At 37.2% G+C, this 21,944-nt stretch overlaps 1 protein-coding gene across 1 annotated transcript; it reads left to right on the top strand.

Moving 5' to 3' along the window:
• The first annotated feature begins 19,005 nt into the window (after positions 1 to 19,005).
• Positions 19,006 to 21,595, top strand: LOC131160815 (protein RGF1 INDUCIBLE TRANSCRIPTION FACTOR 1). Its single transcript, XM_058116696.1, has 4 exons — positions 19,006 to 19,179; positions 20,522 to 20,596; positions 20,746 to 20,886; positions 21,329 to 21,595. Exons 1-4 carry the CDS (start codon positions 19,006 to 19,008, stop codon positions 21,593 to 21,595), a joined length of 657 nt encoding a protein of 218 aa, XP_057972679.1.
• The last annotated feature ends 349 nt before the right edge of the window (positions 21,596 to 21,944 follow it).

Below are 21,944 nucleotides of genomic sequence, written 5' to 3'. Positions count from 1 at the left end.
TACAAATCATTTTTAAAATATCTCTTGTGCTTATATTTGAGAAATACATTTTGATATATTTGCTTGAGTGCTTGTGATCTTTGCTGCTATATCTTGTTATTGAGATTATCTTCTTAATACAAAGATCAAATAAATTTTACAAATCATTATTGAATATCTCTTGTGGTTTATTTTGACAAAAACTTTTTTCGAGATATTTGAAGCATACTTGTGATCTTGGCTAGTACATTGTGATTAAGAATATCATTTTTGACACAAAGATCCTATCACTTACACTCTCACATACTGATTGCAATATTTGCATTAATATTTGAGAGTAGACACTAAGGCTGCACTGAGCTTATCTTATCATATCATTCAGTAGTACATTGATTATATTGGTGCAAATCTGCTTGATTAAGAAGCATATAGTTTGTACATCATTTTCATTGTAAATCTGTTGCATTCCAAGAGTGACCTGAGGGGGCGGTAATCCAGCCTAGAAGGATTATGTAAGTTGAGGTCAGTCTTGTGTTAATTTGACTTAGTTGTAAAGGTTGAGGTCAGCTCTATGCTAATTGACCTAGTTGTTTAGGTGCTGCTCCACTCATTAAGTGAGCTTATAGTGGTAATCCTTGTGCTTGTTAGCTAAGTTGGGGACGTAGGCAGTTTACCAAACCTCGATAATATTTCTGGTGTCGTCTCCTTTACTGCTTTATTGTGCATGATTGGTTAAATTTCTGTTGTAGTTTAAATTTCGTTGTATATTTACATTGATTTATTTTATATGCATTAGATTGACCTTAAGCTTGTGTAATACTGCTGTTAGTGAATTGACCTAGGGGATAAAATTTTTTGAATACCAATTCACCTCCCCTCTTGCGATTGCACCAAATCTAACATAATAGGTTAGTGGAGACTTTGTTGAACATTAAAAATCCATAATCTCACATTCTTGTCACTCACTTGGATGCTATTTAGGTTGGGTGGTTCTAGCCCTCTAGGACGCATCAACAATTGTTATGCAAATATTGCTTTGGTTATGCTAACTCCTTAATTTCCTATGCTTATGAGTTTAGAGCATAGTTGGAGGCAAACTAATGACAAGGGAATGTGGCTTAGGTTTAGCAGGGAAGTAGTAGCATTGATGGGGGTTGGGGGAATGTTTAGATCCTGAGTTGGATGTATACCCAAAATTAGGAGTGGTCTAAATTCTTGAAACCAGAGGCTATCAATTTAGTTAAAGTTTTGATCCCCAAATAAATTGTTTTTCCATTCAAAATCAAAAGAACGGTTTGAATTTTGTAGGTTGTACTATTGTACCAAGTAACCTGGATTCTAAATCAAGTTAACCAAAATATCAGACCCATTTTATGTCGAATCGACTCAAAACCTAAATTTGGTTTTACCTAAAGACCAAACATGGTAGTACTCGGGTCAACTCGAACCTCTACTTGGGTTTACCCAAGGCCTTAACCCAACAAAATATGGGTTAACTTGAATCATGAATTTGAGTCAACCCATATCTCCAACCCACCTACCCTAGATTACCCCATTACTTATTTGTTTGGTAAAAAAGAAAAAAAGGTAAGAAAAATAAAGAAAAGTGTTGTATATAGAATCGTAATTGCACAATAGAATATCAATGCAGTAATCAATGAAAACCAAATAGAGAACACACCCATATAGTTTATATGAAATCAAATAAAATCAACATAAAGAATTATGTGGTTCGGCAATACCTACATCCACGGGAGCAATCGGCAAAGTACTTTACTATCTTGGTGTCAAAAGACACTTTACAATGATCTTCTTACTTCTCTTACAATGCAAATACACCTAGAATAGTGTATATATAAAGTTCCCCAGAGGTTTCCCTCCAAACCCCAACCAACTTGATGTCCATTATTCAAAATTCAAAAATTTGCACTGGGTTCTCGAGCCAAATCGTCGATGGATAAGGCCAAACCATCAATGGTTTAAGATAGTATGCATTTTCTGAAATCTGCTACCAAACTATAATCTAGCCACACCGTCGATGGTTTCCCTATTGTTCCTTAGTACTCGTGATTTTCCACTATATTTTCTTCTTCGTACATGCATCCCATCAAGTATATGAGCCACATAACACAACAATCTCCACCTTGGCGAGTATATGCCCCTTAGGAGAACCTGGAAACATAGTCAGTTCCTCCACCTTGACCTAAGGACCTTAAGTAAGGGACCATATCCTTTATAGCACTTAGAGACATGAAGCAAGTCCAAGCAATGCTTGAACTTTTCAGTAGTAACTGGTTTTATCAAGATGCAATTGCGTTCTCAGATGTGTGAACTTTCTCAAGTACAAGTTCACTTGAAGAGATCAATACGCAGACCCTATGGAACCTTACATCAATATGCTTGGTTCTAGCATGGGACAATTGATTCTTCACCAAGTAGATGGCACTCTGATTTTCACAACGCAGCACAACTCCACCTTACTGTATCCCTAGCTCCTTGACTAAATCGGTATCCCATAAGGTTTCCTTTTCAACTTCAGTGACTACCATATATTCAGACTCAATTGTAGGCAATGCCACTAGGGATTATACCGTGGACCTCCAACAGATGGTTCCTCCTACGATGGTGAATACATAACCCGTTGTAGACCTTCTATCATCCATTTCCCTTGCATAATTAGCATCAACAAATCCCACAACTGATGGACTACCCTATTGCTTGTTGAACATGAGACCATAATTAGAAGTACCTCATAATTAAGTATCTAAAAATCCATTTGACGGCTTCCCAATGATGTCTACACAGATTAGAGAGAAACTTACACACCACACTTACTGCATGTGCCAAGTTTGGTCTTGTACACAGTATGACATACATTAAACTCCCCACAACACTAGCATAAGAGACCTTTCACATGTCCCAAATTTCATCATCCATCCTTGAGCATTCAATGGTAGACAATTTGAAGTGATTTTCTAGAGGTGTACGTACTGGTTTAGCATCAACCATGCTGAACCTTTCCAAAACCTTCTCCACATAACCGCTATGAGATAACTACAGCCTCCCTGCAATTTTTTCATAACAAATCTCCATCCCAAGTATCTTCTTGGCAACACCAAGATCCTTCATGTCAAACTCTTTATGCAATAGAATCTTCAATTGATCAACCTCAGTTATGTCCTTCACAAATATTAGCATGTCATCAACATACATCAATAATAAAATGAGAGAACCATCATCAAGCTTCTTCACATACACACAAAAATAATATTCATACCTCCTGTAGCCTATCTAGATCATATAGGAATCAAATCGTCTGTACCATTGCCTTGAAGACTATTTCAGCCCATACAAAGATTTCTTCAATTTACAAAATAAGTGCTTTTGCCCACGTTGGCTAAATCCCTCTAGTTATGCCATATAGATCTGCTTCTCCAAGTCACCATGGAGAAATGTCGTCTTCACATCCATTTGTTCCAAATGTAGGTCAAAATGAGATACTAATCCCAACACTACCCTGATGGAAGTGTGTCAAACCACATGTGAGAAGATCTTATCATAATCTACTCCTTTATTCTGTGAGCACCCCTTTGCCACTAACCATGCCTTGAATTTCTTTTCTTCCTTTTATGAAATTGCTTCCATCTTCCAATATACCCATTTGCAGCCTATCGCCCTCTTCCCATCTAAAAGCACCACTAAATCTCAAGTCTAATTCTTATGCAGTGACTCCATTTCCTTAATCATAGCACCCATCCACCTACTTTTCTCCTCACCATGCACTGTCTCTTGAAAGGTATTTGGATCTTTGCAACTATTAATGAAAGCATAAGATAGCAGATCATCAAATCCATACCTGGGCAGTGGTTTAATAGTGCATCTAGATCTCCCTAGAATCAGGGGACTAAGATCATTGTCATTGCCTTGAGTTTCTAACTCTACCTGCACAACATGCTCATCTCTGCACCAATTTTTTGGCTCTTATTTCTCATCGTCATCTGTTTGAGTACGCTTCACCATAGCTTTCTTATCGAAAACTACATATCTACTGATCACCACCTTGTTCGTCATTGGATCCCATAGCTTAAACCCCTTCACACGTTTCTAATACCCCAAAAAACATGCAGCATCTATACTCTGCATCAAACTTTGATATCTCCTCACTAGACATGTGAACATAGGTTGGACATCGAAATACATTCAATCCAGAGTAGTCTACCGCATTTCTCGTCCATACCTCTCTCCCACTTTCCCATCTAGCGATGCCCTTGGCGATCGGTTTACCAAGAAACAAGTCATACTAACTGCCTCAACCCATAAGTTCTTCTCTGGCCCTACATTAAGCTTGAGACACTAAGCTCTCTTAGGTAGAGTTTGGTTCATCCTTTCGGCCACACCATTTTGCTGAGGTGTCCAGCAAATAGTGAAATGTCTCTTAATGTCCTATTGCCCACAAAAATCCATAAAACTAGAATCAGTGTACTTGGTCCCATTGTCTAATCTGAGATATTTAATTTTCCTCTCAGTATGATTTTCCACTTCAACTTTTCACAACTTAAACCTGACAAACGTATCTGACTTGTGCCGCATGAAGTATACCCAGACCTTCCATGAGTAATCATAAAAAAAAAAAAAAAAATCACAAAATAAACATGTCCTCCCATGATGCTACTCTCACCGGCCCCCAAACATCAAAATGTCTGTAATCAAGAATACTTTTAGTCTTATGTATAGCTGATTTGAGCTACACCCTGTTTTACTTCCCAAGAACACAAAACTTGCAGAAGTTCAGCTTACATGTTTTCATAACCTTCAAGAGCTTCCTTTTGTGAAGTTATTTCAACATGCTCACCTATATGCCCTATCCGCATATGCCACAAGATGGTTTCATCAAATTCAGAATCTATGGCTACAGCTCCACCTACAACTGTAGTGCCCAGTAGTGAATAAATGTTTCCATCTAAATTTTTCCCTTCCATCACCGTTAGATTGCCCTTGCACACCTTTACAACTCCACTTTCAGACTTGTAACTGAATCCATTACAGTCCAAAGTGCCTAATGAAATTGGACTCTTCCGTAGGTTCATAATGTGTCTTACATCACATAAAGTTCATACAACACCATCAAACATTTTAATTCGAATATCTCCTATTCCAAAGATTTTACAAGAAACATCATTTCCCATAAGAACTAAACCTGAATTAACCAACTTGTAAATGTTGAACCACTCCTTATTTGGAGTCATGTGGTAAGAACACGCAGAGTCTACGATCCAAGAGTTTATGAGGCGATCTGACCCTGAAAAAACTGAAAGTAAATCACCATCACTGCATTCTAAATTTCCTTCTTCAACTATATTTTCTAATTTTAAAGTGCCTTCTTGCTTTTTAGCATTTCTTTTCTTCCAATTCGGAAATTTCGGTTTTATATGCCATTTTTTACCTCACTTAAAACATTGGATTTCCTTTTTCTTCTTGAGTGAGATCAGGATTTATTTTCACTCGATACATTTCTAAATTTTCCTTTCCCACGTTCATGGTTACCTATCACCACAAGCCCTTCACCATGTGAAATTTCATTTCAGATTTTCATTATTTGATGAAACCTCAACAACGCGCTTGTCACCACTTCCAAATTCAAGGTTTCTTTACCCCAAGTAAAAGTTGTAACCAAGTTCTCATATGTGTGAGACACCAACAGGGAATTCAGTAGCATCAACGCATTGTCATCTTTCTCAAATTTCACATCAACTCACATTAAATCACTTATGTTTTGATTAAATGCATTGATGTGTTAGTTCAAATCTGAACCCTCCACCATTTTAAGTCAATAAAGCCTTTGCTTAAGAAAGAGTTTATTCATAAAAGACTTAGACATGTACTGGCTTTCAAGCTTTTGCCATACAGTCGTAGGAGAATTCTCTTCCATAACGTGATACATCACATCATCTGCCAGAGACAATCTGATAGTAGACACAATTTTTACTTTCAATTCCTTTTGCTTCATCCATGCCTTCCAATGTAACACCGTACAAGGCCTTCACCATCCCTTGCTACACAAGAAAATCTTTCACCTTTCTTTATCATAAACTTAAGTTTTCGATTCCATGAAATTTGACGACATCAAATTTCGCAGACAAAGTACCCGAAGCAATAACAACTAGTGCTTTGATACCAATTTTTTGTATATAGAATTGTAATTGCACATTAGAATATCAATGCAGCAATCAATGAAAATCAAATACAGAACACACCCACACAGTTTATATGAAAGCAAATAAAATTAACATAAGGAATTACGTGATTCGACAATACCTACATCCATGGGAACAATAAGAAAAGTACTTTACTATCTTAGTGTCAAAAGACACTTTATAATGATCTTCTTACTTCTCTTACAATGCAAATGCACCCAGAATAGTGTGATGACCCAGAAAATAATAGTATTTAAATAATAAAGAGGGAGAGAAATAGAATCAGTAACAGAAGGAGGCAGCCGACTTCGTTGACGAGGGTTCTTCTGGACCTCGTCGATGAGGTCCCATTTTCTTCAACGAGAAAATACCGAGAGATGTCTTGGGGGCAGCATGAAATTCATCGAGGAGGGAGGAAGTTTGTCGATGAAATTCCTTAAAGACTCGTCGACGAGATGACGTGTCTCATCGATGAGATGACATGTCTCGTTGACGAACCCAGGGCTATAAATTTCCAAAACCTAGATTTTGATGGAAAAATCAGCGTAGAACTCTCCTCTCTCTCTCTCTCTCTCTCTCTCTCTCTCTCTCTCTCTCTCTCTCTCTCTCTCTCTCTCTCTCTTTCTCTCTCTCTTCTATGACTCCCTCCCCTTCTCTCTTAGATTTCGGGCCCATTTTGTGCCGGATCGATGATCTGAAGCCACCACGACCCTCTTGGCGAAGTTCTCTACAAGTCTGCTGGAGCTGATCGTTGGTGGAGTTGATTTGGATTTCGTCTCAATCTCAAGGTAAGGCATTTTATTCAGTATTTGCCTTTCCCTCAATTATAAGAAATACAATACACGAAGAAATACTAATGTTTTGTTCTGGGGGATTTGATTTTCAGAATGTTGAGTGGAGAACTTTGCGGGCATAGGGCCAAAATTTAGTAAGGGGTTTTCTGAGCTAAGGTAAAGGAAATATGCTATGCTACGAATTTTAATAATGTTATCAAAGATTTTATACATATGTGCATACTAGTTTATTACCCAATTTTATAGAATATGTGTGACGACCTGCTTATTTTCCACATTTTTTTTCTTAAAATATAATAATAAAATCAATATCACAAATTCCAGCTCAACAGATCATAATCCACCTAGACCCGTGGGTACCAAGGATACATCAGAACACAAAATGGAAGCCTAAGCAGTAGGAAACATACAATCATATACATCTCATTATACCATACATCACAATACCAAAGTTACTACAATCACTGTATTTCAGTATATACATCCCAAAAATCATATCTAGGGACATTTCTCACAAAATCTAACTGTCCCTACAAAAACTTACCCTTCATAGAGGACAGATAAACAGCTCTAGATCAGTGGGGCTTTTCCCACTCTCCTATTTGAGGCTCCTGAAAAGTTTATAAAATTTGGGGTGAGACACCTCTCAGTAAGGGAAATAAACTAATACTAGTGTGTGGCAATATGAGTATTCTGTGTCATTCATATACCATATAGAAACATATTTAACAACTGTTATGTCATATCTGGGAAAACATATATATCATCATAACATGACAGAACATACTACATTTTCATAAACATATTTCATCTCATATAATAATAATACAAAAAAACATTCCTAGTAGGTTAGCTGGCTGTTGTCATGTATTACCCCCACATGACTAGGTTGTGTGGCTCGAAGGCGCGACCTGACAACGGTTGGCCGACCACCGCCAAGTCAAAAGTACAGTCTGTAAGTCTAATAGGTCTGCTAGACCTGGTCCGTACACTAGGGGCGCTCACACAAAATTCGTCGATAAACTCTCCCCTTCGTTGACAAAATTCAGAGACCCCAAAATCATCCTCTCAGTATTTTCTCATCAACGAGCCCAATTATATTTTCATCGATGAACTCCAACCCTCGTCGACGAACTCCAACCCTCGTTGACGAGCTCCTGTTATACCCTCGTCGACGAGTACCCTGTATTCGTCAATGAGGAGCTGAAAAATTCCTGGGATTTATCCTTTCTAAAATGTAATGTCGTCGACGAACGCGAAGTGTTCGTCTACGAAATCAACTGCCTCCTTCTGTTTCCAGTCTCCATTTCCCTTTCTTTTATTATTTAAATAACATTATTTTTCGGGTTGTTACAATATGAGTTTTAAATATTTGTGTGGCCTGAGTTGATATTTATGTAATGTAGAACTTATATAGTTTTTACAGTATATCATACTATACCAATTACACATATATAGACAGTGTGTACAGCTTATATAGTTTTTCCAGTGTATAGAATTTTACAAAATACATAGATATAGTTATATATTCATAGAGATTATACAGAAAGATATGTATGCATATGCAGCTTTTATACGAATAGTTTCATAAAACAAATATATATATATATATATATATATATATATATATACACACATATACATGTATACAGTTTTACTCCGATCAGTATGTGATAGTTTTATATAGATTAGTATATCACAGATATTTATCCAAATTAGTATATTATAGCTTTACTCAGATCAGTATATATTACAGCTTTACATAGAAACAGTATATACAGTGTTTATAGTATGTCATGTTTCCTTTTACCATAACATACAGAGTATACAGACAGATATACAGAGATAGCATCAAGATGCTACAAATATAGTATACAGAGATTACAGTATTTACAGTACAAAAAGATAGCGTTATGGTAATTTTGGAAACATGATGAAAATAGTAAAAGAATATATATGTATATATATAGTATCAGATTCCTGAGGAAAATATACAGACAGATATAAATATAGAATACAGAGCACGGTACCATTGCTAGATACAGATAGAGTGCAACCATATATCTCAGACAATGTGTGGTACCATCGACCGTGCTCGGAGAGTATGCAGCTCTCCAGTTTACTGGGTGGAGGGAGCCGGTTTGGTGAGGTAGCAGCCAGTCCCAAGCCTAGGAGTGGATGCAGTTTGGCCGAGATGAGGTAGTGTAGAGTATATTGACTTATCTGGAGGGCCGACCAGAATAAGTCCTGCCTACGGGCCGCACAACCTTGTCATGAGGGGGCAAATCATGACATACAGAGTTCTAGGGATAAAACATAGTTATGTATATGTATACAGTTTTACAGTATATGATAAGTATAGTATGATATTTGTAGTATGAAAAGTAGGAAACACAGATGATACAATTATATTTTAAATTGTGAAAAGAAAGATATGCTTCAAGTGAGTCAGCTGGGCGAGCAGATCAAGCTCGCGGATAGAGAGTTTTTTGATTACCCTAGTTATAGGGTGAGCTTTTGACAGAGTTTTGTATTTTTAGGGTAGATGATGCTGGAGGGACTTGTTTTGTATGGCTATGGTCGATATATACTGGATTCTGGTATTGTACAGTATTTACATAGATATATGGTTATGTGATTTGTGTTCTGCTGCTTAGGTATGGATGTAGATATACAAAAAAAAAATGGTAAGAATTTTGAAGATGTTACATTTTGGTATCAAAACCTAGGTTGCTAGGTTCTGTAGACTCTAAAGCGCAGCGAAAAATAATACTAGAATATAGGAAAAATATTTGAGGTTTTATTCTATGATCTGGATACAGGATTTTGTGGTAATTTATGTGTTTTTCTTGGGATGACGATTCCAGGAAAACCATAGTAAACTGTCAACGAGTCATGTGTTTGGGTTGCAGGAGTGGATTTTGGGGTTAGGATCAAGAGGGATGGTTGATAGAGAATTTGGAGTTTTAGTTGAATAAGTTGGGTCTGTAGGGAAATAGAATTCTAAAACGGTGTTCTATGTGTTTGCAGGATGGACCCAGGAGGCAATAGCACTTACGCTAGTGGGGATGATGGTGCTGGTCCTTCTGGCGCAGCAGGTGGGGATTCAGATACTGTGCTACGTAGTATGGCTCAACAAGTTATGGCTGAGATAGCGTGGAGTTCTAGAGAGCAGGGAGGCCCATCTCCCGTTCAAGGATGTACCATAGAGAAATTTATGAAGATAAATTCGCCAGTTTTTTCTAGAGCGACTGACCCTGCAGTTGTTGAGAATTGGGTGCAGGAGGTAGAGAAAATCCTGACAGTACTTCACTACACCGACGAGTAGAGAGTTATGTACGCTACATATAGGCTAGCAGGGGAGGCCGAGAGATGGTGGGTAGCCACCAGGTTGTTGGAGGATCAGAAGTCTATACTAGTGCCGATGACCTAGGCTTGTTTCAAGGACGTGTTCTTCGATAGATATTACCCTGCCTTAGTCAGAGAGGCTCGAGTACAGGAGTTTCTGAGCCTGTTCCAGGGATTATTGACTGTCCAGCAGTATGCGGTGAGATTTATTGAGCTCTCGCGTTTCTGCCCATATATTGTCCCCGATGAAGTAAAGAAAGCCAGAATGTTCGAGAGCAATTTGAGGTGAGATATCTACAAGCAAGTGGCGGTACTAAGGATCCAGGATTTTATAGAATTGGTTGACAGAGCCACTATAGTAGAGGAGAGTCTATATAGAGAAAAGGAGACATGGAGTCAGAGGAAGAGGACTACACCCTCGAGTTTTCAGGAGGGTCCCAGCCGAGGCCCTTGGAAAGGAGGTAGATCTAGCGAAGGCCAAAGACAGATGGTAAAGCATAGGGGATTTCAGGGCGGATAGCTTTCTGCTATTTGTCCTAAATGCGAACGGAGGCATCCTAGTGAGTGCCGACTAGGGGAAAATGTTTGTTATCGATGCGGGAGGCCCAGTCATATGGCTCGATCGTGTCAAATGCCATCTAATTATGTACAGGCTCCCAAATCGTTTCGAGGTGGATATTAGGCGCCCCGCGGTGGTCAGTAGAGGAACACTGTGCCGGCGAGGGTCTATGCATTGACACCAGGAGACGCTGAGACGACTAGAGACGTAGTCATAGGTACTCATACTACTTTACCATATAAAATGATTGTTTTGTTTGATACATGTGCCACTCATTCCTTTATATCAATAGGGTATGTCAGAATAACTAGGGTAGAGACTCAACTACTAGATGTAGAATTGTCTGTGGGTATGCCGATGGGATCTGTGGTTAGATGCAGGAGGGTACTTCAGAATTTTCTAGTAAGTATTCAGGAGAGAGTGCTTTTAACCGATCTTGTGGTCCTAGATTTGCAGGGGTTTGATGTGATATTAGGCATGGACTGGCTAGCTACTCATTACGCTAGCACAAAGTGTCATAAAAAAGAAGTGATTTTCAGACCCCCAGGTGAGCAAGAGTACAGATTTGTAGGATCACGCGTATATGCTTTACCACAGCTAGTGTCAACTATTTAGGTGAGGAGACTGCTACAGGATGGTTGTTAGGGGTATGTTGCATACATAAAAGAATTGCCAAAAGAAGAATTGGGACAAGCTGACATGCCAGTAGTGAGGGAATTCCCAAATGTATTTCCAGAAAAATTACTTGGTTTACCACCTAATCATGAGATTGAGTTCACTATAGACTTGTTGCCGGGATTTGCACCCGTATCTAAAGCACCGTACCGTATTGCTCCAGTCGAGTTGAAAGAACTGAAAGATCAGCTACAAGAATTACAGGATAAGGGTTTTATCAGGCCTAGTGTGTCGCCCTGGGGAGCGCCAGTTTTGTTCGTGAAAAAGAAAGATGGAACCATGAGATTATGCATCGATTATAGGGAGATAAATAAACTGACAATCAAGAATAAATATCCTCTCCCTAGGATCGATGATTTATTTTATCAACTCCAAGGGACCCAGGTTTACTCTAAAATTGATCTGCGATCAGGCTACCATCGGGTGAAAGTTAAAGCAGAAGATATATCGAAGAACGCATTTCGTACCAGGTATAGGCATTATGAGTTTTTAGTGATGCCATTTGGGTTGACTAATGCACCAGCGGTATTCATGGATTTGATGAATCAGGTATTCCATCAATACTTAGATCAGTTTATGGTTGTGTTAATCGATGATATACTGGTCTATTCAATAAGTTTTGAGGACCACGAGCATCATTTTGAGACTGGTGTTGCAGGTATTAAGAGAAATGAAATTATATGAAAAATTCAAGAAATGTGAGTTCTGGTTAAGTCAGGTTATTTTTCTTGGCTATGTGATCTCAAAAGCAGGAGTATCAGTTGATCTGAGTAAAATAGAGGCAGTGGTAAGTTGGGAAAGGCCAGGAAATGTTTAGGAAATCAGGAGTTTTCTAGGATTAGCAGGTTATTACCGGTGTTTTGTGGATGATTTCTCCAGGCTATCAAGTCCATTAACACAACTTACGAGAAAAAATGTAAAATTTGAATGGACTGATGACTGTGAGCAAAGTTTTCAAGAGTTAAAGCAGCGATTAGTTTCAACTCCAGTACTAGCTATTCCTTTAGGGGAGGATGGGTTCGTAATATACAGTGATGCCTCTTCGAAGGGTCTTGGATGCGTGTTAATGTAGTACGGAAGGGTTATTGCATATGTGTCTAGGTAACTTAAAGAATATGAGAAGAATTATCCTGTCCATGATTTAGAGCTTGCTGCAGTGGTGTATGCTCTCAAGATTTGGAGACATTATTTATATGGTGGAAAGTGCGAGATTTTCACGCATCATAAGAGTTTGAAATATTTCTTTACCCAGAAAAAGTTGAATATGAGGCAAAGAAGGTGGCTAGAGCTTATTAAAGACTAAGATTGCATGATTAGTTACCACCCAAGAAAAGCAAATGTAGTGGCAAATGCTCTCAACAGGAAATCAAGGGGACCCGTACTGGCAGCTATGGAGATTCAGCATCCAATTCTGATGGATTTGGAGAGGCTCAGTATAGAATTAGTAGAGAAGAGTCCTCAGGCAGTTATTACCAGTCTAGTGGTTCAGCCTACACTATACAAAAGGATTAAAGCAGCTCAGGGCGATGATGCAGAGTTGGCAGAGGTGATGGCTAAAGTGCGGGATGGTCGGGGAGAGGAGTTTAGTACATCAAATGACGGAGCTCTGCGATTCCGTACTAGGCTATGTGTTCCCGCAAATACTAAGATCAGGAAAACTATATTGGAGAAGGCTCACAGATCCCTATACACAGTCCATCCCAGAAGTACTAAAATGTATAGGGACCTACGAGAGTATTTCTGGTGGAGTGGAATGAAGAGGGAGATAGCTGAATTTGTTCAGCAATGCTTGACGTGTCAGTAGGTTAAAGCTGAGCACCAGAGACCGGCAGGACAGTTGCAGCCACTGTTCATTCCAGAATGGAAATGGGACCACGTTTCGATGGACTTCATTACGGGGTTACCACCAGTACGACAGGGACTGAATGCGATTTGGGTGGTTGTAGATCGTCTGACGAAAACCACTCATTTCATCCCTATTAAAATCAATTATTCCATGGACAAACTGGTATAAATATATGTTCAGGAGATAGTTCATGGAGTACCAGTATCCATAGTCTCGGATTGAGATCCTAGGTTTACTTCATGATTCTGGAAAAGTTTTCAGGAGGCTATGGGTACGCAGTTAGCTTTTAGCACTGCTTTTCATCCCCGAACAAATAGCCAGACTGAAAGGACGATTCAGACATTAGAGGATACGCTTCGTGCTTTTGTGCTTGATTTTAGGGGTAGTTGGATTCAGTTTATGCCGTTAGTCAAATTTGCTTATAATAACAGCTACCATACTAGTATCGGCATGGCTCCATACGAGGCATTGTATGGTAGGAGATGTCGATCTCCTCTCTTCTGGGATAAAGTAGGTGAAAGGCGAATTTTGGGTCCAGAGATAGTACAACAGGTTTATGACAAGGTCCGACTAATTAAATAAAGAATTAGTACAGCACAGAGTTGGTAGAAAAGCTACGCAGATACTCGCCGCCGAGAGTTAGAATTTGACGTGGGAGATCGAGTATTTTTTAAGATAGCTCCTCTGAAAGGAGTTATGAGGTTTAAAAAGAAGGGTAAGTTGAGCCCTAGGTATATTGACCCTTTTGAGATACTTGAGAGAATAGGGTTAATTGCCTATAGGCTAGCTTTGCTACCAGCTTTGGCTCGAATTCATGACGTGTTTCATGTTGCTATGTTAAGGAAATACGTTCCAGACCTATCCCACATAATCAGTTATGCAGAGATAGAGTTGAAGGACTCATTCGATTATGAAAAAACACCAGTACAGATTTTAGACAGAAAGACACAAGTATTGTGCACCAAAGAAATTCAATTAGTAAAAGTTTTGTGGAAGAATCACGCTATAGAGGAAGTTTCTTGGGAACTCGAGGAGCAAATTAGATAGAGATACCCGCAGTTGTTCCTAGAGGTATAGAAGTACTCAGGTAAAGTATAATAGTTAGATAAGTTTCTTTTGCAGGTACATGTATTTATTTTAGTTAGTAGATAGTTTTTAGTTTTATATGTGTAATTTCCCAGAACATAAATGTAACCACGGTATTCCTCCGCCACAAGTGAGGGCAGGAAATAAAATAAGTAGACAATTTTCCTTTACGGAATGATGGAGTGTATAGATGGAGATACAAATAGTAAATTTTGAGGATGAAATTTTATAAGGAGGGGAGAATGTGACGACCCCAAAAATAATTGTATTTAAATTATAAAGAGGGAGAGAAATGGAATCAGTAACAGAAAGAGGCAACCGACTTCGTCGACAGCATTGCATTTAGGAGGTAAAATTTCCAAGAAATATCCCTAGCCCTCATCGACGAACACAGGGGTTTCGTCGATGAGGCTTCTTTAAGACCTCGTCGACGAGATCTCGTTTTCGTCGACGAAAAATACTGAGAGATGTTTTGGGGGCAGCCTGAAATTCGTCGACGAGGGAGGAAGTTCATCGACAAAATTCCTTAAAGACTCATCGACAAGATAACATGTCTCGTCAATGAACCCAGGGCTATAAATTTCCAAAAGCCGGATTTTGATGGAAAAATCAGAGCAGAACTCTCCTCTCTCTCTCTCTCTCTCTCTCTCTCTCTCTCTCTCTCTCTCTCTCTCTCTCTCTCTCTCTCTCCCCTACGACTCCCTCCCCTTCTCTCTTTGATTCTGGGCTCATTTTATGCCGGATCAACGATCTGAAACCACCACGACGCTCCTGGGGAAGTTCTCTGCAAGTCTGTTGGAGCTGATTGTTGGTGGAGTTGATTTGGATTTCATCCCAATCTCAGGGTAAGACATTTTATTCAGTATTTTCCTTTCCCTCAGTTATAAAAAATACAAAACACGAAAAAATACTGATGTTTTGTTCTGGGGGATTTGATTTTCAGAATGTTGAGTGAAGAACTTTGTGAGTATAGGGCCAAAATTTAGTAGGAGCTTTTCAAAGCTAAGGTAAGGGAAATATGCTATGCTAGGAATTTTTATAATGTTATCAAAGATTTTATACATATGTGCATACTAGTTTATTATCCAGTTTTACAGAATATGAGTTTTAAATACTTGTGTGGCCTAAGTTGATATTTATGTAATGTAGAACTTATATAGTTTTTACACTATATCATACTATACCAATTACACAGATATAGACAATATGTACAGCTTATATAGTTTTTCCAGCGTATGGAATTATACAGAATACATAGATATAGTTATATATTCACAGAGATTATACAAAAAGATATGTATGCATATGCAGATTTTATACGAATAGTTTCATAAAACAGATATATATATATATATATATATATATATATACACATATACATGTATACAGTTTTACTCCGATCAGTATGTTATAGTTTTATACAGATTAGTATATCACAGATATTTATCCAAATTAGTATATTACAGCTTTACTCAGATCAGTATATATTACAGCTTTACACAGAACAGTATATACAGTGTTTATAGTATGTCATGTTTCCTTTTACCATAATATACAAAGTACACAGACAGATATACAGAGATAGCATCAAAATGCTACAAATACAGTATATAGAGATTACAGTATTTACTGTACAGAAATATAGCGTTATGGTAATTTTGGAAACATGATGAAAACAGTAAAATAGTATATGTGTGTGTGTGTGTGTGTGTGTGTGTGTGTATGTATATATAGTATCAGATCCCTGAGGAAAGAATACAGATAGATATAGATTAAGAATACAGAGCACGGTACCATTGCTAGTTACAGATAGAGTGCAACCACATATCTCAGACAGTGTGTGGGTACCGTCGACCGTACTCAGAGAGTATGCAGCTCCCCAGTTTACTGGGTGGAGGGGGCCGGTTTGGCGAGGTAGTAGCCAGTCCCAAACCTAGGAGTGGATGCAGTTTGGCCGGGCTGAGGTAGTGTAGAGTATATTGACTTATCTGGAGGGCCGACCAGATTAAATGCCACCTACGGGCCGCACAACTCTGTCATAAGGGGTCAAATCATGACATACAGAGTTCCAAGAATAAAACATAGTTATGTATATGTATACAATTTTACAGTATATGATGAGTATAATATGATATTAGCAGTATGAAAAGTAGGAAACACAAATGATACTATTATATTTTAAATTGTGAAAAGAAAGATATGCTTTACAGATTTACTATCGTATTACAGTTTAGTTGTTATTTAAACAATATTTCTAACTTTATTGCCACATACTAGTAATAGCATATTTCCATTTATTGAACGTCGACTCACCCCATGACTTTAACATTTTTTAGGTGAGCCAGTTGGGCGAGCAGATCAAGCTCACGAATAGAGAGTATTTTGATTACCCTAGTTATAGGGTGAGCTTTTGACAGAGTTTTGTATTTTTGGGATAGATGATGCTGGAGGGACTTGTTTTGTATGACTATGGTCGATATATACTGGATTCTGGTATTGTACAGTATTTACATAGATATATGGTTATGTGATTTGTGTTCCGCTGCTTAAGTATAGATGTAGATATACAAAAAAAAAAAAAAAAATGGTAAGAATTTTGAGGATGTTACAAATAGTGTATATATAAAGTTCCTCAAAGGTTTCCCTTCAAACTTCAATCAACTTAACGTCCATTATTCAAAATTCAAAATTCTGTGCTAGGTTCCGAGCGAAACTGTCAATGAATTGGGTCAAATCGTCAATGAATTAGGTCAAACTGTCAACGATTTAAGATAGTATGCAAATTGTCTAAAATCTATTATCAAATAGTTGATGGTTTAGCCAAATCGTCGAAGATTTCCCCAATAAGAATTAAAAAAGAAGATAAATAAGTAGAGAATAGTTGAAAGTCTAAAGTCTAGGACTAGGAAACCCTTACCCAAATGGGATCTATAAGTGCATTTTTAAAATTTGAAGCCTAAGACCAAACCATTGAAGCCTAGATCTATGCAATCCCTCCCCTTAGTTACAAACCTTAATACACATACTGATGCTCTGGTTGGCAACATAATGTACAAGACATTTCATGCTCTCCTTTGTTAATGGATTCTATAGGTACAACCAAATCAATTGGCAGTAGGTGACAAGAAAAATACCACCCTTGTTACATTATGGGGCACGTTTTGTTATAAGATGATTGTGTTTCCTAATTTAGCTTAGTACATTTGAATGAAATGGTTATATATATTGTTTTTTTATGTGGACTTAATGGTTAACTAATAATTAACAAAAGAAAGGTTCTTTTATTAAGTAATTTTTTTTTTATTTTTTTGATAATTTTTAAAAAAATTCAATGAGTGGGATGTCATATTCATAAAAGTAATAAGTATGGTTGAATTTTACAATTTAATAAATGTAATACTGATTATAATATTTTATAAGTGTGTGTGCGGGCGCGCGTGTCTATATATATATATAAAAGCAAAACAAGAGCCTCTCTATGGTCTTTAAAATCTCAATCCTAATCTTTAGTGATTTTGAATTAAAAATAAATATTAATTAACAAAACTAGTCAAGCCTTTTTAAAACAATTAAATAATTAATATGTCATATATTTATCATAATGCCTACACAATTTTGAACATGCATTTTTCGTTTCGAAAGTGTGGACAGTTGGGGCATAACACAACTAAACACCCCCAACCTCCAACCCTCAGGGGCCCCTTCCTACCCCTAAAACCCGCCAAAAGTCTCCCCTCACTCTAGAAAATCGGGAGGAATCCTCTCCAAAGGGATTTGAAATGTGGACCTCTCTATATAGGGTCAGGACATGAACATTGGGTCCAAACCCAAGTTCAAAACATGCATTTATTACATTCATTTTTTAAACATCTTATAATCATTTTTATTATCAAGACCCCCATAATTTAAGATACATATTTATTGAATATTTTCAAACACTTCAAAAAAAAAAAAAAACTATCATTGACACTACATTTATTTTCATGTATCAAATAACAATCTTGCCCTTAATTTTCCTAATGAAATAACGATTTTTTCCTCTTTTTTAATATTTTTTAGTTGCATGCATGGATAGATTTATGGATTAATTGTATGTTTTGTTTAAAAATTATTATAAATAGACCAATTTAATTTTGTAATCTTCATTGTTCCAAACACATGCATTGTAAGTTAATATCTATAATGTATTTTTATTTATACTAAACATTATTATTGCTAATTAGTAATAATTGAGTTCTAATACTTTTCAATTTAAAAATAAATGCCTACATTATTTTTTTTTACTTTTAATATTATAAAATATATGGCATCAATTATACTCACTTGTAATTATTCACATGGCATAGGGAGCAAACAAAAAAGTAAAAAAACATTTCTTTTGCCTGAATTTTTCTTGGGCAAGTGTGCTGTGAATTTTCAGCCAAATTAACAGAACGCTAGAGCTCTTCCCAAGTATATTATATATATAGAGCACCCTTTCAGCGAGAGAGAGTGAGTGAGGGAAGGAGGGAGAGCAAGAAAGATATGGTGAGAGAGAAGCCTGCATGGCTTGAAGGATTAATTGCTGAGACATTCTTTGTTGTATGCGGGTTCCATGAGAATCACAGGAAGAACGAGAAGAACGTATTTTGCTTGGAGTGTTGTCTAAGCATTTGTCCTCACTGCCTTCCTTCTCATACCTCTCATCCTCTCCTCCAGGTATTCATATATTATGTGTGTGTGTCTACAATTCTACAGTTTAACAAATTTGATTACTCCTTATCGTTTAATTTTTTTTTTTCAAATTTTCTTTCCCCTTCTTTATTTGCGTTTGTAGTTTAGGCTGCTCCAGTACAGCTTAAGTTCATATATAGCCCTCCATTTTCTTCAGTATCTTTGGCCTAAATTCTCTCTGGGGTCTTCGTTTTGAACTGTGTTAATTCAGAGGTAAGGATAAAAGATTTACACCTTACTTTTCTTCTGAATTTTCCATTTCTTACTTCTTCATTATTGTTGATTTAATTTTGGTGTCTCTGAATTCTGCTGTGGGTATTTCAAATTCTTTTCCTCGGAGTAATTCATATATGATACTGTTTGTCTGCTTCTTCTTCTTTTTCACCCTGTAAAAAATGGAAAGAAGATCTTTTCGGTTGTCTTCATTTGGGGCTGTCTCTCTAAAACCCACAGTGAGTTCATGTTCAATTATGTGGATGGCAATTGATGTTTTGTTTTGATTCTATTGAATTCCTGCAAAAATTTGCTATTCCCTAAAACTTTGCTCTTATTAATTTCTTTTACTCATCCATACTTCTTTGTACAAACTTCTTCCAAGCTCTTTCATGCTGAAATTTTTAATCAACTGTTTGTCCCCCCCCCCCCCCCCCCCCCTTCTCTAATTCTGAAAATTCTCTGATACTCTTGGTGCTTTTGGCCCCTTTTATTTTTCTATTTGTCGGCGTTTGCTTGTGTTCTTCTTTGAGACACTATGAATGGAAAGTTTTTCTTTAGAATTGATCGTGTGTTACCCCAATTCCTTGATCCTTTTTGAAATTTCAACCTCTTCTTAAAATATGTTTTTAGATTTTCCCTTTCGGTTCCCACTTTTCTAATTTGGTTTCTTTCCCACATCTGGTCTATGCCTTTTTGCCTTTTTCACCATTTTCTTGTAAAGGTTTCTTAGCTGTGACTTTCATTTAAAGTAAAACTTTGACCCAATTTCCAATTTGAACCCATCTTGCAGAAGGTATTCAATTTCTTTAATAAAAGGTTGGTAATTAATTACCTGACTTCGTACGAAAATATCAACATGAATCTATTTTCCTATTTTCCAAACACCTACCTTGCATTTAGAGCATGAAACTCCAACCCTCTATTTTGGATTCGTTTGGGTTTAAACAAAAAGAAAATATGTAAATAATATTAAATTTCTTTTAACAGCAAATAAATACAAATTCAAGCATCAAATAAATGCTCCCAAACACTGCTTATATTAGTATATGGATCGATTAACTATGTATGAGACGATCCAAATCACTGTCCAAGTCTGTATCATGTTTGGCAGGTGAGACGGTATGTTTACCATGATGTTGTTCGGTTGGATGATCTCGAGAAGCTCATTGACTGTTCATGCATCCAGGTACGAATAATTAAATCAAATGATTTTCTGATTTTTCTGTTCCTGAATATGTGTGCTTGAAGTTGTTTGACAGTTATAATTTATATCTATAGCATTGAATAATATAAAAATATTATAATGATGTATATATGTTATTTCTTGTTTTGCAGCCCTACACCATAAATAGTGCCAAGGTCCTGTTCCTGAAACAAAGACCACAGTCTAGGCCTTCCAAATGCCCTTCAGACATTTGCAGCACATGTGAAAGGATCCTTCAGGAGCCATTCCAATTCTGCTCTCTCTCCTGCAAGGTCCATTAATTCAATTCCCTCCTTCCTCCATTGACTGCTTCTTTAAAAGGGTTCTTGTGCTGATGATGATTTCCAGTACTCGCTGTCGTAAAACTTTATAATATATATATATATATATATATATATATATATATAACTTAAGTTTTTGTCTATATATATGGTCGTTATTCTGAGAAAAAGTTAACTTGGTCCTTAAAAAACTTTAGGCAACTGCAAAAATTCCATTGAAGTGTGACAAAGACAACACTCAAATGCCTCTCGCTCTCTCTCTCTCTTTAGAAGTGTTTCATATTATCTATGGTTTGATTTTGTTTATGTAGAAGAATTACAGCAAGCGGTGTTTGATTGCATGCATTTGGTGTACTATGCTATTATGTGAATTGTTTCAGAAATTAATACACGTACAGAGGAAAAAAAATGAATGAATGAATGAATGGTGCAGGTTGATCACATGGTGTCTGGAGGGGAAGATCTTTCAGGCATTATATACTACACCTTCGACAAATCGCATTTTTCATACACCGATGAGGTCGAGGGATCACGATCTGACGGCTGCTCATCATTTTGCAGTGATGCCATGGGCAGTTCACATGGTTTCTTTGATGCTGGGGGGCTGAAAAAGAAGAAAGGGAGTAGTCGCATTCTTCCGGGGATTCCTTCTCTGGGCAGCAAGAGGAAAGGAAATCCCCATAGGTCCCCATTCTTCTAGGCTGTTTTTTGGAAAACAAAAATCGAAAAAAAAAAAAAACAAAATAGCAGCTATAGTTTAATCTAAACTATCATGTCATTATATGTAAGCATCTGTTATGAGCTACTGGCTTTGATTAATTTATCCCATGCATGTAATGCGTCGTGGGCAGCTAGTTAACTAGGTAGGATAGTCCTTCGATGATTAATGTGGTTATTAATAGTTTTTCTTTTTTCTTTTAATCTCTTTTTAATTGCTTGGAAGGTGCTAATTAATTGGTTTCATTTCAGCTACTAACCCTGATCAGGAGGCATCTAAATAATTAAACAAATCGGATAACAGGGTAAATCATGTAGCTTAGGTCAATCTA

This window comes from Malania oleifera, chromosome 7, assembly GCF_029873635.1.
Source record: "Malania oleifera isolate guangnan ecotype guangnan chromosome 7, ASM2987363v1, whole genome shotgun sequence".
Taxonomy (NCBI): Eukaryota; Viridiplantae; Streptophyta; class Magnoliopsida; order Santalales; family Ximeniaceae; genus Malania; species Malania oleifera.
This window is presented reverse-complemented; position numbering and strand designations above follow the sequence as displayed.

What these genes read in the sequence shown, in the direction of transcription:
- LOC131160815 (XM_058116696.1), top strand. Translation starts at nt 19,006, where the DNA reads ATGGTGAGAGAGAAGCCTGCATGGCTTGAAGGATTAATTGCTGAGACA. An exon ending in CCTCTCATCCTCTCCTCCAG is followed by an intron (nt 19,180 to 20,521) that starts GTATTCATATAT and finishes CATGTTTGGCAG; the next exon opens with GTGAGACGGTATGTTTACCA. An exon ending in TCTGCTCTCTCTCCTGCAAG is followed by an intron (nt 20,887 to 21,328) that starts GTCCATTAATTC and finishes TGAATGGTGCAG; the next exon opens with GTTGATCACATGGTGTCTGG.